The 14251-nt window shown below is 44.6% G+C and overlaps 1 protein-coding gene across 1 annotated transcript in view; it reads right to left on the minus strand.

Moving 5' to 3' along the window:
• Window positions 1-2315: 2315 nt before the first annotated feature.
• Window positions 2316-14251, minus strand: part of ddx54 (DEAD (Asp-Glu-Ala-Asp) box polypeptide 54) — a 45960-nt gene continuing 34024 nt past the window's right edge. The window contains exons 16-20 of the mRNA XM_077237494.1: window positions 7100-7233; window positions 6852-6965; window positions 6650-6760; window positions 3495-3589; window positions 2316-3228 (exon numbers count right to left, since the gene is read on the minus strand). Of these exons, the coding sequence (XP_077093609.1) occupies window positions 2876-3228; window positions 3495-3589; window positions 6650-6760; window positions 6852-6965; window positions 7100-7233 (807 nt within the window). The 3' untranslated portion in view covers window positions 2316-2875. The remainder of the gene's footprint in view (window positions 3229-3494; window positions 3590-6649; window positions 6761-6851; window positions 6966-7099; window positions 7234-14251) is intronic.

Below are 14251 nucleotides of genomic sequence, written 5' to 3' on the forward strand. Positions count from 1 at the left end.
ATGCTGGAGCTCTCGAAGGGAAAACATTCCTCCGGGGATCAGATGAATATATTAAAGGGCTCATATCTTATAGTACATCAATCAAATGTCTTACTTTTGAAGTACAAGCACCTTGATACCAAGTCAACCCTTTCTGAACGTATGAAACTGTTTTCAAAAAGATAGGCATATGGTCAATGCTTGCCGTTTACTTGATCAATGTGTGAATAAAATGCTAAATTATAAAGTGGTCGTGTCTCTTCAGAAGACTTAAAGCATATAGATTCGTTTACAATGTCATGATGACCTTTGAGGCATGAAAATCTTGGTTGTGCAATGGATGAACAAAAGTGAAGATAGAATATTAAAAATATATATTCTTTTGTGTTTAATAACACAAAAGATGTGTTATTAACGAAAGTCTTGTGGGTTTGAAACGATATAAGTTTATTTACCTCAGGAATGTTTTGCAGCTGCGAGCGGGAAAGAAAGCTCGAGATGAGACCGTTACAATTAGGCTATTATTGATTACGACACATCTATTCATAGTAAACCAAATCAAAATTTATTTTCATATTGAATGACAGTTTCAGTAGCTTCAAATCTAGTCAATTAAATATAGTCTATTAAATAAAAACTTGGTTACAATGTTTTGATTATATTTATTAGTGTTTTGTATGTGTATATGATTTTAAATTTGTAAAATACAAAAAAAGTAAAATACAATATTTATTTGTGTGATATCGTAATCTGCGCGACCCCTCGTTGCCTTTCTGTGATGATGTTGCATCATGCATGGCCTTCAAATGAGCGGTTATACCATATTCACTGATTAGGGATAGAGCTGAAGTTCTTGTGGAGATGATGTGATGTGATTACTCCTCGCTGTTTACAGTAGGGGCTAAACTTTATATTTTTTAACAAGCCAGAACGCCGCTGTTTGTGTCAACTGCATATTTACCGGTAATTTACCGAGATGTGTGAAAGGGAATATTGCTTAAACACTTTAAGAGTTTTCCATTTTACAAGCCATCAATTACACCCATCTTCATAATCATCACCATCATAGTTCAGCGGGACTTACCGCGTCCCCATCATTCACTGCACCCGTCAAATGCCTGCGCGGGAAGAATTCCTGTGACGCATGCGCGCTGGAATCACACGGACTAGTTTAACATGGAGAGGTGGGGTAAAGTGATTATTTCCAAAGCTTCTCAGTGATTTTAGTCCCGTCCGAATGGACATCTCAGTTATCATTACAGTAAAGATCACGGCGACTTTTGTTTTACCTTCAGTAAAAAGGTCCAGAAAAATTACCCTGATGCTACTAATCCCGTGCAAATAGAACCGCTAAAAAATATGTACGTAAATACCTTCATTTCCTGTTTTAAAGTAGTTTTAAACGGTTTTTCAAGTATGGAGGCGCTTAAAAAAGCATTCAGTTGTTCTAGGCGGTGGGACAAATCTGTGGCTAAACTCTGTTTTCCACACCGTTCAGATCAAAAAGAAGGTCGAACGCACTTTTTAGAGGCACGAAACTTCTTTTAGCGTAAGATTATGCCTATTACCAACGTATACAATCTGAATTTATTTAATTCATCCGACAGGTATTGTGCCGAATTTCAACCCCCCGGTAGGGTTAAGATTAGTTGTGGGGGTGGGGTTAGGATTCAGGTACTGACTTCAAGTAATAATTTGGCAGGATGTTGAAATTCGGCACAACAGCCCAACTCAATATTATACATTAATTCACTTGGAGTGAGTGAATGAAACCCGAGTGAATTCAGACAATAGTGCGCCGGATGGGCTGCCGAAGTTGCAAAGTTTGAGCTTGCTGATAAATAATAATTTAAAACTTAGCAAACTAGCAGCTTCAATAGTAAGATGAAAAGATTTATCTTTAACTCTGTCACTCGTGGTGCATTGTGGGATTGAATGAGAGCACTCAATAACATCCACTACAGTTTCGGACACCACTAAATGGCTGTTCCCTCTAGATGTCGAGGTAAATAGTGTTAAACTAGATATTACATATATTTTTTTTGTAAAACATTTGTGCAGAAATATCGGTATTCTGTATAAAATATTTTTTTTTCACGGACCACGATCAATAAATTGTCCTCTGTTATATAGGAACTATTTAACATACATTTAGAACGCTTGCTAGTCACCATTAAACTAAAACAAAACTTATTTTTATGGAATATCATTTATTCTAAATGATTTATGGGTGCACATCATTATTGTTAATAATCTTGAATCAGAATAAGTTCCTCTTGCAGCATCTCTTCTCTGATGACGAGGGCGGGGCGACCTGTCACTCACATGAGATCAGCCAATAGCAACCCTTTGTTTTATTTTTTACATTTGGTCTTGTTCCAGAAGCGTTTCACTCGGATATACGACACAATAGGGAAGAAAAGACGGGCACAACTTCAGTTTCATGTCAACTTTAAGAGTGAACCCTTAGCATAATTATAAACAAATTAATCATTAAAGGGTTTCTTAATTTAAGGGGTTTTGAGAACCCGTCACACATAATTTGAAACTCACAGGCTCTCCTGGTGTCACGTGTTCATGATGACACTGAAACTTAAAGACAAAAGTTCAGTAAACATTTCTATCACACCAATCTCACGTAAACCAGTAGAAAGTTGTGGCACTTTAGGGTCTTCCTGTAACTGACGGTTTTAGTAATTGTTCAACAACAACAAAATTTAGGAAACTGCAATGGAAATAATTTTCAGTGGTAATGGACATTCTGTCGATAGTTGAACCGAAACATCTCCTTTAATGCAGACAGAGAGAAACACGTGCATGAAACGTTTCAGTAAAAGAGTTTCAGACGTCCATCTTGTTTTCCGTGGAAGCGTGATTGTTCGTATCGATTCCTCTATTAAAGTCTCTTCCTCATCTTTCCCTTCTTGTTGCCGCCGCGCCCGAAGCCGGATCGCATCACTTCCTGTAGCCGCTGCTTTCCTTTCGCGCGCAGCTTCTTCATGCCGCCGCTCTGCAGGAACTGCTGTTTAGCTTTACGCTTGCGTAGCTTGAGGATCTGATCGCGGTTCTTCAGCTCCGATCGTACACGCGAGCCGCTCTCGGCATGAGCTCCTCCTCTTCCTCCCGCTTGGCCATAAGCTCCTCCTCTTCCTCCCGCCTGGCCATAAGCTCCTCCTCTTCCTCTCGACTGGCCATAAGCTCCTCCTCTTCCTCTCGTCTGGCCATAAGCTCCTCCTCTTCCTCCACGACCTGAAGAAACCACAACACAAACTAGTACTTAAGAGAGCGGATGTCATGTGATCACTGGATGATTTTGAGTTTTAATGAGAAGTGTTTTAAAAAATACAGACATTGAGGACGTTTAAGCACGCAACTAAGCGACAGAGCTGTCTGTTAAAGATGACGAAGTACTGCGTCCCAAAGCTTGCCTACTCTTTTGCTGCACACTCAAAAGAGTACATACTTTTAAGGCGTAGTAACAGTAGGGGAATTGGGACTTAGCATTGGTCTCTTACCGCTGGAGTTCCTCCCTCGCGACGGTCCTCCCGTTTCTCCATCCGAGTCTGACGCTCGGTCATCCATCTTATTCTTCTTCTTCCATTCTTCATAACTGGACAAAAGTCAGGAAAAACAACTGACACACAGTTTTTAAATCAGACCTTCACTAGCCCACATGGGATCAACAATTCTTTCTTAATTCCTCTTCCTGGTCTTAAGCCTGTTCACATCAAAATTAATGTTTGGCGCAAAAATCTGTAGCGATAATCAAATTAAAATGTTTAAATTCTCCTTCATGAACACAGGGACAACAGGCCAACCGTCACAATTCACACTTAATTTATTCTTGTAAAACTGGCATGAAATGAAAATTCACCCAATGTTATAGATCTTATTTTGAACAATTCATCTGTGCATACGTTTAATTCGTACTTTGTAACATCTTTCTCTCGCGGGTCAAAATGACCCGAAGCCCTAAAATTATTACTTAATTTTTTTTTGTCCAGAAAGCTTATTTTATTTCATTTTGATATTTTTCCATTTTCTTTTTTTTTTGTTATTTTTATTTTATTTACCTTTTACCTTATTACTAAATTTGATAAATAAATAATAAATTTAAGCACATTCCTCACATTCTTTCAACTTAAATTCAAAATAACTCACAATTTCATTCATAACCCTTTAAAATTCAGCTCAAAATTCAGCTTGTGGAAAAATAATAATATAACATGATATTTCATGACTACTGCCACTAGATGGCCTTATATCTCTATATGGAGCAAATGAGCTGTTCCGCTGGGTCCTAAAGTCAGTTAACTTCAGTATGCATTCAGATACACATGTAGACATTATACAAACATTTTTTGCTAAAGTTTTAGCATTTTTCGTTTGAATTGAGCATTTTTAGGTTTTTCTGTGTACTGAAGCATTCCTCACATTCCATTCATTCCTAAGGGGGTCAAATTTACTGGCAAGGGAAGGTTTTGATACTTTTTTAAATTTCAACCACAAAACTATTCAAATCCTTTCATTTGTTTTTGTGTATTCATGGTTCAAGTGTGACAAAAGTCCTGGGCTTGAATGTTTATATCGTCTCTTAATGTAAACCTAGAGATTGGATTTTTAGCGCGGCTCTTCGTTACTGTGTTTACCCTGGTAAAAACGCGGCAGTTTTTTGGAGGAGCTTGATGTGCTACTCTCATCCTTCCCTGAAGATGGTACTCCTCTCGTAATTCTTGGAGACTTCAACATCCACCAAGAAAAACCTCAGGCTGCCGATTTCCACACCCTGCTTGCCTCATTCGACCTCAAACGAGTATCTACCGTGGCTACACACAAATCAGGTAACCAAGTGGACCTTATCTACACGCGCTACTGCTCCACGGACAATACACGGGTCACTCCGCTGCACACCACAGATCATTTCCTCCTCAATCTCTCCCTCAACCTGCCTCAGAACACAACACACACTCCTCCACAGGTCACCTTTCGACGGAACCTACGCTCACTTTCACCCTCTCACCTATCCTCTTTGGTCTCATCCACACTTCCTCCACCTGATCAGCTCTCAACACTAGATACTAACAGTGCAACTGATACTCTCTTCTCCACTTTAACATCCTGCTTGGACAACTTCTGCCCCCTTTCTTCCAGGCCAGCCCGCGCCACTCCCTACTTTAGTTGTACCCACACTCACACACATCATAAACACCTCTCTTCACACTGGTAACTTTCCCACAGCTTTTAAGCAGGCTCGGTAACCCCACTGCTTAAGAAACCCACTTTAAATCCAGCACATCTAGCAAGTTACAGACCAGTATCTCTTCTTCCATTTGTTCGCGAAAACACTTGAACGAGTTGTTTTCAAACAGATCTCCTCCTTACACAGAACAACCTCTTGGACAACAATCAGTCTGGTTTCAAAAGCGGACACTCGACTGAGACTGCCCTGCTCTCAGTAATTGAAGCTCTGAGACTGGCAAGAGCAGCTTCCAAATCCTCAGTTCTCATCCTGCTGGATCTGCTGCCTTTGACACAGTTAACCAACCAGATCCTCCTGTCAATCCTAAAGATGAAGGGCATCTCGGGAACTGCACTCCAATGGTTCGAGTCTCACCTCTCAGGTAGGTCCTTTAGGGTGTTGTGGAGAGGTGTGGCATCTAAGACCCAACATCTAGCTACTGGGGTGCCTCAGGGCTCAGTGCTTGGACCACTCCTCTTCTCCATCTACATGACATCACAAAGATCTGTCATTCAGAAACATGGCTTTTCCTATCATTGCTACGCTGATGACACGCAACTCTACCTTTCATTCCAGCCGGACGATCTGACGGTAGCTGCTCGTATCTCAGCCTGCCTGACAGACATTTCTGGCTGGATGAAGGACCACCACCTTCAACTAAACCTTGCGAAGACAGAGCTACTTGTTGTCCCGGCCAACCCAACACTTCATCACAACTTCTCCATTCAGCTAAGCTCATCATCCATAACTGCAGCCAGAGTGGTCTTTAATGAGCCGAAGAGACACACGTCACTCCTCTCCTCACAAAATTGCACTGGTTGCAGTTGCCGCTCGCATTAAATTCAAGTCACTGATGTTTGCCTACAGAACAACCACTGGCACTGCTCCCTCGTACCTAAACTCATTACTTCAGACTTATGTGCCATCCAGAAACTTGCGCTCTGTTAGCGAATGTCGTCTTGTGGTACCATCTCAGAGGCACAAAATCTCTTTCTCAGACCTTTACCATGACTGTTCCTTGTTGGTGGAATGATCTGCCTAACTCAACCAGAGCTTCTGAGTCAGTCGCCACTTTCAAGAAACTGCTGAAGACGTATCTTTTTCGGCAGCACTTGATCCAGTAATAATAACACTTTCTCTTCTCTTCTATTTTATTCTACTATTTAAAAAATAAACTGTTAAAATTAAACTGAGAGGTGTCATAGCATTTAAGGTATTGTTGTCCTACTGTTAGTTTAACTGCTTGTATTGTTCTCATTTGTAAGTCACTTTGGATAAAAGCGTCTGATAAATGAATAAATGTAATGTTAATGTAATGTAAACCATCCCATCGCCCAGATCTAATCTGCTGTTAGAAATGAAGACATTAACAGCATGATTTCCTGTAAAGCTGCTCTGAAACTGTGAATAGACTCTTTTCCAGAAGGATACAAGTTCTTTTTCTTCTTCTTGCCGCTGACCACCGTTCCACTCTCTGTCTTGATCTTCTTGTGTTTGTCGTCTTTACCCGTGTCATGGACAAAGCGCTTCCTCTTGCGATCCCTGTGGAGAACACGCATGTCAGGATAAGAACACGTGTTGTCAGGATTACCAGGCGTGCACAGGGTCACGTGTAAAAGCCGGCGCTGCTCACCACTTCATCAGGCTCTTGTGTTGATTTAAAGATTTGCTCTCGTCACCCATCAGATCCAGAACTGCAGAGGAGGCTTGATGCTCGAACGAGCCCGCATCTGCCCCGAGACTCAGCCTACACACACACGCACGCACGCACACACAGACAGACAAAGACACAAACCAGATTTAACAGTTTCCCAATTGAGCATGTTGAATAATAATAAAGCATATTATACATAATAATAATAAAGAAGGCGTCGGCCGTACCCTCGCTCTGAGTCGAAATCTTTGGGTCTGTACGGGATGTAGAACTCTTCATCTTTTCCTGGTAATGTTTTCTTTTTGCTGGTTTCAGTATCTTGCTTTCGTTTCTTCCCTCCCACCACCTCAGAGAACACCGTCTGCAGAGATCAGACATGGAGATCAGACACAGAGATCACACAGAGATCAGACACCGAGATCACACACAGAGATCAGACAAGGAGCAAACAGAGATCAGACACAGAGATCACACACAGAGATCTCACAGAGATCACACACAGAGATATCACACAGAGATCGCACACACAGAGATCAGACACACAAAGATCAGACACACAGAGATCCCAGACACACAAATCAGACACACAGAGATCCCACAAACAGAGATCCCACAAACACAGAGATCCCACACACACAGAGATCCCACACACACAGATCCCACACACACAGATCCCACACACAGAGATCCCACACACACACAGATCAGACACACAGAGATCCCACACACACAGATCCCACACACAGAGATCCCACACACAGAGATCCCACACACAGAGATCCCACACACAGAGATCCCACACACACAGATCCCACACACACAGATCCCACACACACAGATCCCACACACAGAGATCCCACACACAGAGATCCCACACACACAGATCACACACACAGAGATCCCACACACACAGATCACACACACAGAGATCCCACACACACAGATCACACACACAGATCCCACACACACAGATCACACACACAGAGATCCCACACACAGAGATCCCACACACAGAGATCCCACACACAGAGATCCCACACACAGAGATCCGACACACACAGAGATCAGACATACACAGAGATCACACACACAGAGATATCAGACAGAGATCAGACATATAGATCCGACACAGATCAGGCACACAGAGATCCCACACACACAGATCAGACACACAGAGATCCCACACACACAGATCAGACACACAGAGATCCCACACACACAGATCAGACACACAGAGATCCCACACACACAGATCACACGCAGATAAATCACACGCACAGAGATCACACGCACAGAGATCAGACACACAGAGAGATCACACGCACAGAGATCAGACACAGAGATCAGGCACAGAGATCACACACACAGAGATCAGAGACAGAGATCACACACACAGAGATCACACACACACAGAGATCACACACACAGAGAGATCACACACACACAGAGATCACACACACACAGAGATCACACAGACAGAGATCACACAGACAGAGATCACACACACACACACAGAGATCACAAGCAGAGATCAGACGCACAGAGATCTTACACACAGAGATCTTACACACACAGAGATCACACACAGAGATCAGACACACAAAGATCAGACACACAGAGATCCCAGACACACAAATCAGACACACAGAGATCACACACACAGAGAGATCACACACACACAGAGATCACACACACACAGAGATCACACACAGACAGAGATCACACAGACAGAGATCACACACACACAGAGATCACAAGCAGAGATCAGACGCACAGAGATCTTACACACAGAGATCTTACACACACAGAGATCACACACAGAAATCAGACACACAAAGATCTGACACACAGAGATCCCAGACACACAAATCAGACACACAGAGATCCCACACACAGAGATCCCACAAACAGAGATCCCACACACACAGAGATCCCACACACACAGAGATCCCACACACACAGAGATCCCACACACACAGAGATCCCACACACACAGATCAGACACACAGAGATCCCACACACAGAGATCCCACACACAGAGATCCCACACACACAGATCCCACACACACACAGAGATCACAAACACAGAGATCACACACACAGAGATCCCACACAGAGATCACACACACAGAGATCAGGCACAGAGATCACACACACAGAGATCACACACACAGAGATCACGCACAGAGATCAGACACACAGAGATCAGACACACAGAGATCAGACACACAGAGATCAGACACACAGAGATCCGACACACAGAGATCAGACACACACAGATCCCACACACACAGATCAGACACACAGAGATCCCACACACAGAGATCCCACACACACAGATCCCACACACAGAGATCCCACACACAGAGATCCCACACACACAGATCCCACACACAGAGATCCCACACACAGAGATCCCACACACAGAGATCCCACACACAGAGATCCCACACACAGAGATCCCACACACAGAGATCCCACACACAGATCCCACACACACAGATCCCAAACACAGAGATCCCACACACAGAGATCCCACACACAGAGATCCCACACACAGAGATCCGACACACACAGAGATCACACACACAGAGATCAGACATATAGATCCGACACAGATCAGGCACACAGAGATCAGACACACAGAGATCCCACACACACAGATCAGACACACAGAGATCCCACACACACAGATCAGACACACAGAGATCAGACACACAGAGATCCCACACACAGAGATCCCACACACACAGATCACACGCAGAGAAATCACACGCACAGAAATCAGACACACAGAGATCACACACACAGAGATCAGAGACAGAGATCACACACACACACACAGAGATCACACACACACACAGAGATCACACACACACACAGAGATCACACACACACACAGAGATCACACACACACAGAGATCACACACACACAGAGATCACACACACACAGAGATCACACACACACAGAGATCACACAGACAGAGATCACACAGACAGAGATCACACAGACAGAGAGATCAGGCACATAGATCAGGCACAGAGATCACACGCACAGAGATCACACACACAGAGATCAGACACACAGAGATCAGACACACAGAGATCACGCACACAGAGATCACGCACACAGAGGTCAGACACACAGAGATCAGACACACAGATCCCACACACAGAGATCCCACACACACAGATCAGACACACAGAGATCAGACATACACAGAGATCAGACACACACAGAGATCAGACACAGATCAGACACACACAGAGATCAGACACACACACAGATATCAAACACACACAAAGAGATCACACACACACCCAGAGATCACACACACAGAGATCACTCACACACACAGAGATCACACAGAAAGAGATCACACAGACAGAGATCACACACACACAGAGATCACACACACACACAGAGATCACACAGACAGAGATCACACACAGAGATCACAAGCAGAGATCAGACGCACAGAGATCTTACACACAGAGATCAGACACAGAGATCAGGCACAGAGATCACACGCACAGAGATCACATACACAGAGATCAGGCACACAGAGATCAGACACACAGAGATCCCACACACAGAGATCCCAAACACACAGATCACACGCAGAGAAATCACACGCACAGAGATCAGACACACAGAGATCAGAGACAGAGATCACACACACACACAGAGATCACACACACACAGAGATCACACACACACAGAGATCACACACACACACACAGAGATCACACACACACAGAGATCACACACACACAGAGATCACACACACACACAGAGATCACACACACACACAGAGATCACACACACACAGAGATCACACAGACAGAGATCACACAGACAGAGATCACACACACACACACAGAGATCACAAGCAGAGATCAGACGCACAGAGATCTTACACACAGAGATCTTACACACACAGAGATCACACACAGAGATCAGACACACAAAGATCAGACACACAGAGATCCCAGACACACAAATCAGACACACAGAGATCACACACACAGAGAGATCACACACACACAGAGATCACACACACACAGAGATCACACACACAGAGAGATCACACACAGACAGAGATCACACAGACAGAGATCAGAGACAGAGATCACACACACAGAGATCACACACACACAGAGATCACACACACAGAGAGATCACACACACACAGAGATCACACACACACAGAGATCACACAGACAGAGATCACACAGACAGAGATCACACACACACACACAGAGATCACAAGCAGAGATCAGACGCACAGAGATCTTACACACAGAGATCTTACACACACAGAGATCACACACAGAGATCAGACACACAAAGATCAGACACACAGAGATCCCAGACACACAAATCAGACACACAGAGATCACACACACAGAGAGATCACACACACACAGAGATCACACACACACAGAGATCACACACAGACAGAGATCACACAGACAGAGATCACACACACACAGAGATCACAAGCAGAGATCAGACGCACAGAGATCTTACACACAGAGATCTTACACACACAGAGATCACACACAGAGATCAGACACACAAAGATCTGACACACAGAGATCCCAGACACACAAATCAGACACACAGAGATCCCACACACAGAGATCCCACAAACAGAGATCCCACACACACAGAGATCCCACACACACAGAGATCCCACACACACAGAGATCCCACACACACAGAGATCCCACACACACAGATCAGACACACAGAGATCCCACACACAGAGATCCCACACACAGAGATCCCACACACACAGATCCCACACACACACAGAGATCACAAACACAGAGATCACACACACAGAGATCACACACAGAGATCACACACACAGAGATCAGGCACAGAGATCACACACACAGAGATCACACACACAGAGATCACGCACAGAGATCAGACACACAGAGATCAGACACACAGAGATCAGACACACAGAGATCAGACACACAGAGATCAGACACACAGAGATCCGACACACAGAGATCAGACACACACAGATCCCACACACACAGATCAGACACACAGAGATCCCACACACAGAGATCCCACACACACAGATCCCACACACAGAGATCCCACACACAGAGATCCCACACACACAGATCCCACACACAGAGATCACACACACAGAGATCCCACACACAGAGATCCCACACACAGAGATCCCACACACAGAGATCCCACACACAGAGATCCCACACACAGATCCCACACACACAGATCCCAAACACAGAGATCCCACACACAGAGATCCCACACACAGAGATCCCACACACAGAGATCCGACACACACAGAGATCCGACACACACAGAGATCACACACACAGAGATCACACACACAGAGATCAGACATATAGATCCGACACAGATCAGGCACACAGAGATCAGACACACAGAGATCCCACACACACAGATCAGACACACAGAGATCCCACACACACAGATCAGACACACAGAGATCAGACACACAGAGATCCCACACACAGAGATCCCACACACACAGATCACACGCAGAGAAATCACACGCACAGAGATCAGACACACAGAGATCACACACACAGAGATCAGAGACAGAGATCACACACACACACACAGAGATCACACACACACACAGAGATCACACACACACACAGAGATCACACACACACAGAGATCACACACACACAGAGATCACACACACACAGAGATCACACACACACAGAGATCACACAGACAGAGATCACACAGACAGAGATCACACAGACAGAGAGATCAGGCACATAGATCAGGCACAGAGATCACACGCACAGAGATCACACACACAGAGATCAGACACACAGAGATCAGACACACAGAGATCAGACACACAGAGATCACGCACACAGAGATCACGCACACAGAGGTCAGACACACAGAGATCAGACACACAGATCCCACACACAGAGATCCCACACACACAGATCAGACACACAGAGATCAGACATACACAGAGATCAGACACACACAGAGATCAGACACAGATCAGACACACACAGAGATCAGACACACACACAGATATCAAACACACACAAAGAGATCACACACACACCCAGAGATCACACACACAGAGATCACTCACACACACAGAGATCACACAGAAAGAGATCACACAGACAGAGATCACACACACACAGAGATCACACACACACACAGAGATCACACAGACAGAGATCACACACAGAGATCACAAGCAGAGATCAGACGCACAGAGATCTTACACACAGAGATCAGACACAGAGATCAGGCACAGAGATCACACGCACAGAGATCACATACACAGAGATCAGGCACACAGAGATCAGACACACAGAGATCCCACACACAGAGATCCCAAACACACAGATCACACGCAGAGAAATCACACGCACAGAGATCAGACACACAGAGATCAGAGACAGAGATCACACACACACACAGAGATCACACACACACAGAGATCACACACACACACAGAGATCACACACACACAGAGATCACACACACACACAGAGATCACACACACACACAGAGATCACACACACACACAGAGATCACACAGACAGAGATCACACACAGAGATCACAAGCAGAGATCAGACGCACAGAGATCTTACACACAGAGATCAGACACAGAGATCAGGCACAGAGATCACACGCACAGAGATCACACGCACAGAGATCACATACACAGAGATCAGGCACACAGAGATCAGACACACAGAGATCACAAACACAGAGATCAGAAACAGTGATCAGGCACAGAAATCACAAACACAGAGATCCCACACACACAGAGATCCCACACAACGAGATCAGACACACAGAGATCATACATAGAGATCACACACACAGAGATCACACGCACAGAGATCACACGCACAGAGATCACACGCACAGAGATCAGACGCACAGAGATCAAACGAACAGAGATCACACGCACAGAGATCACACGCACAGAGATCACACGCACAGAAATCACACGCACAGAGAGATCAGACACACAGAGATCACACACACAGAGATCAGAGACAGAGATCACACGCACAGAGATCACACGCACAGAGATCACACGCACAGAGAGATCACACGCACAGAGATCAGACACAGAGATCAGGCACAGAGATCACACACACAGAGATCAGAGACAGAGATCACACACACAGAGATCACACACACACAGAGATCACACACACACAGAGATCACACACACAGAGAGATCAGGCACAGAGATCACACGCACAGAGATCACATACACAGAGATCAGGCACACAGAGATCACACGCACAGAGATCACACGCACAGAGATCACACGCACAGAGATCACACGCACAGAAATC

The sequence above is a fragment of the Siphateles boraxobius genome, unplaced genomic scaffold (assembly GCF_051911475.1).
Source record: "Siphateles boraxobius isolate OS27281-9 unplaced genomic scaffold, OSU_SipBor_1 202, whole genome shotgun sequence".
In the NCBI taxonomy this organism is placed as follows: domain Eukaryota; kingdom Metazoa; phylum Chordata; class Actinopteri; order Cypriniformes; family Leuciscidae; genus Siphateles; species Siphateles boraxobius.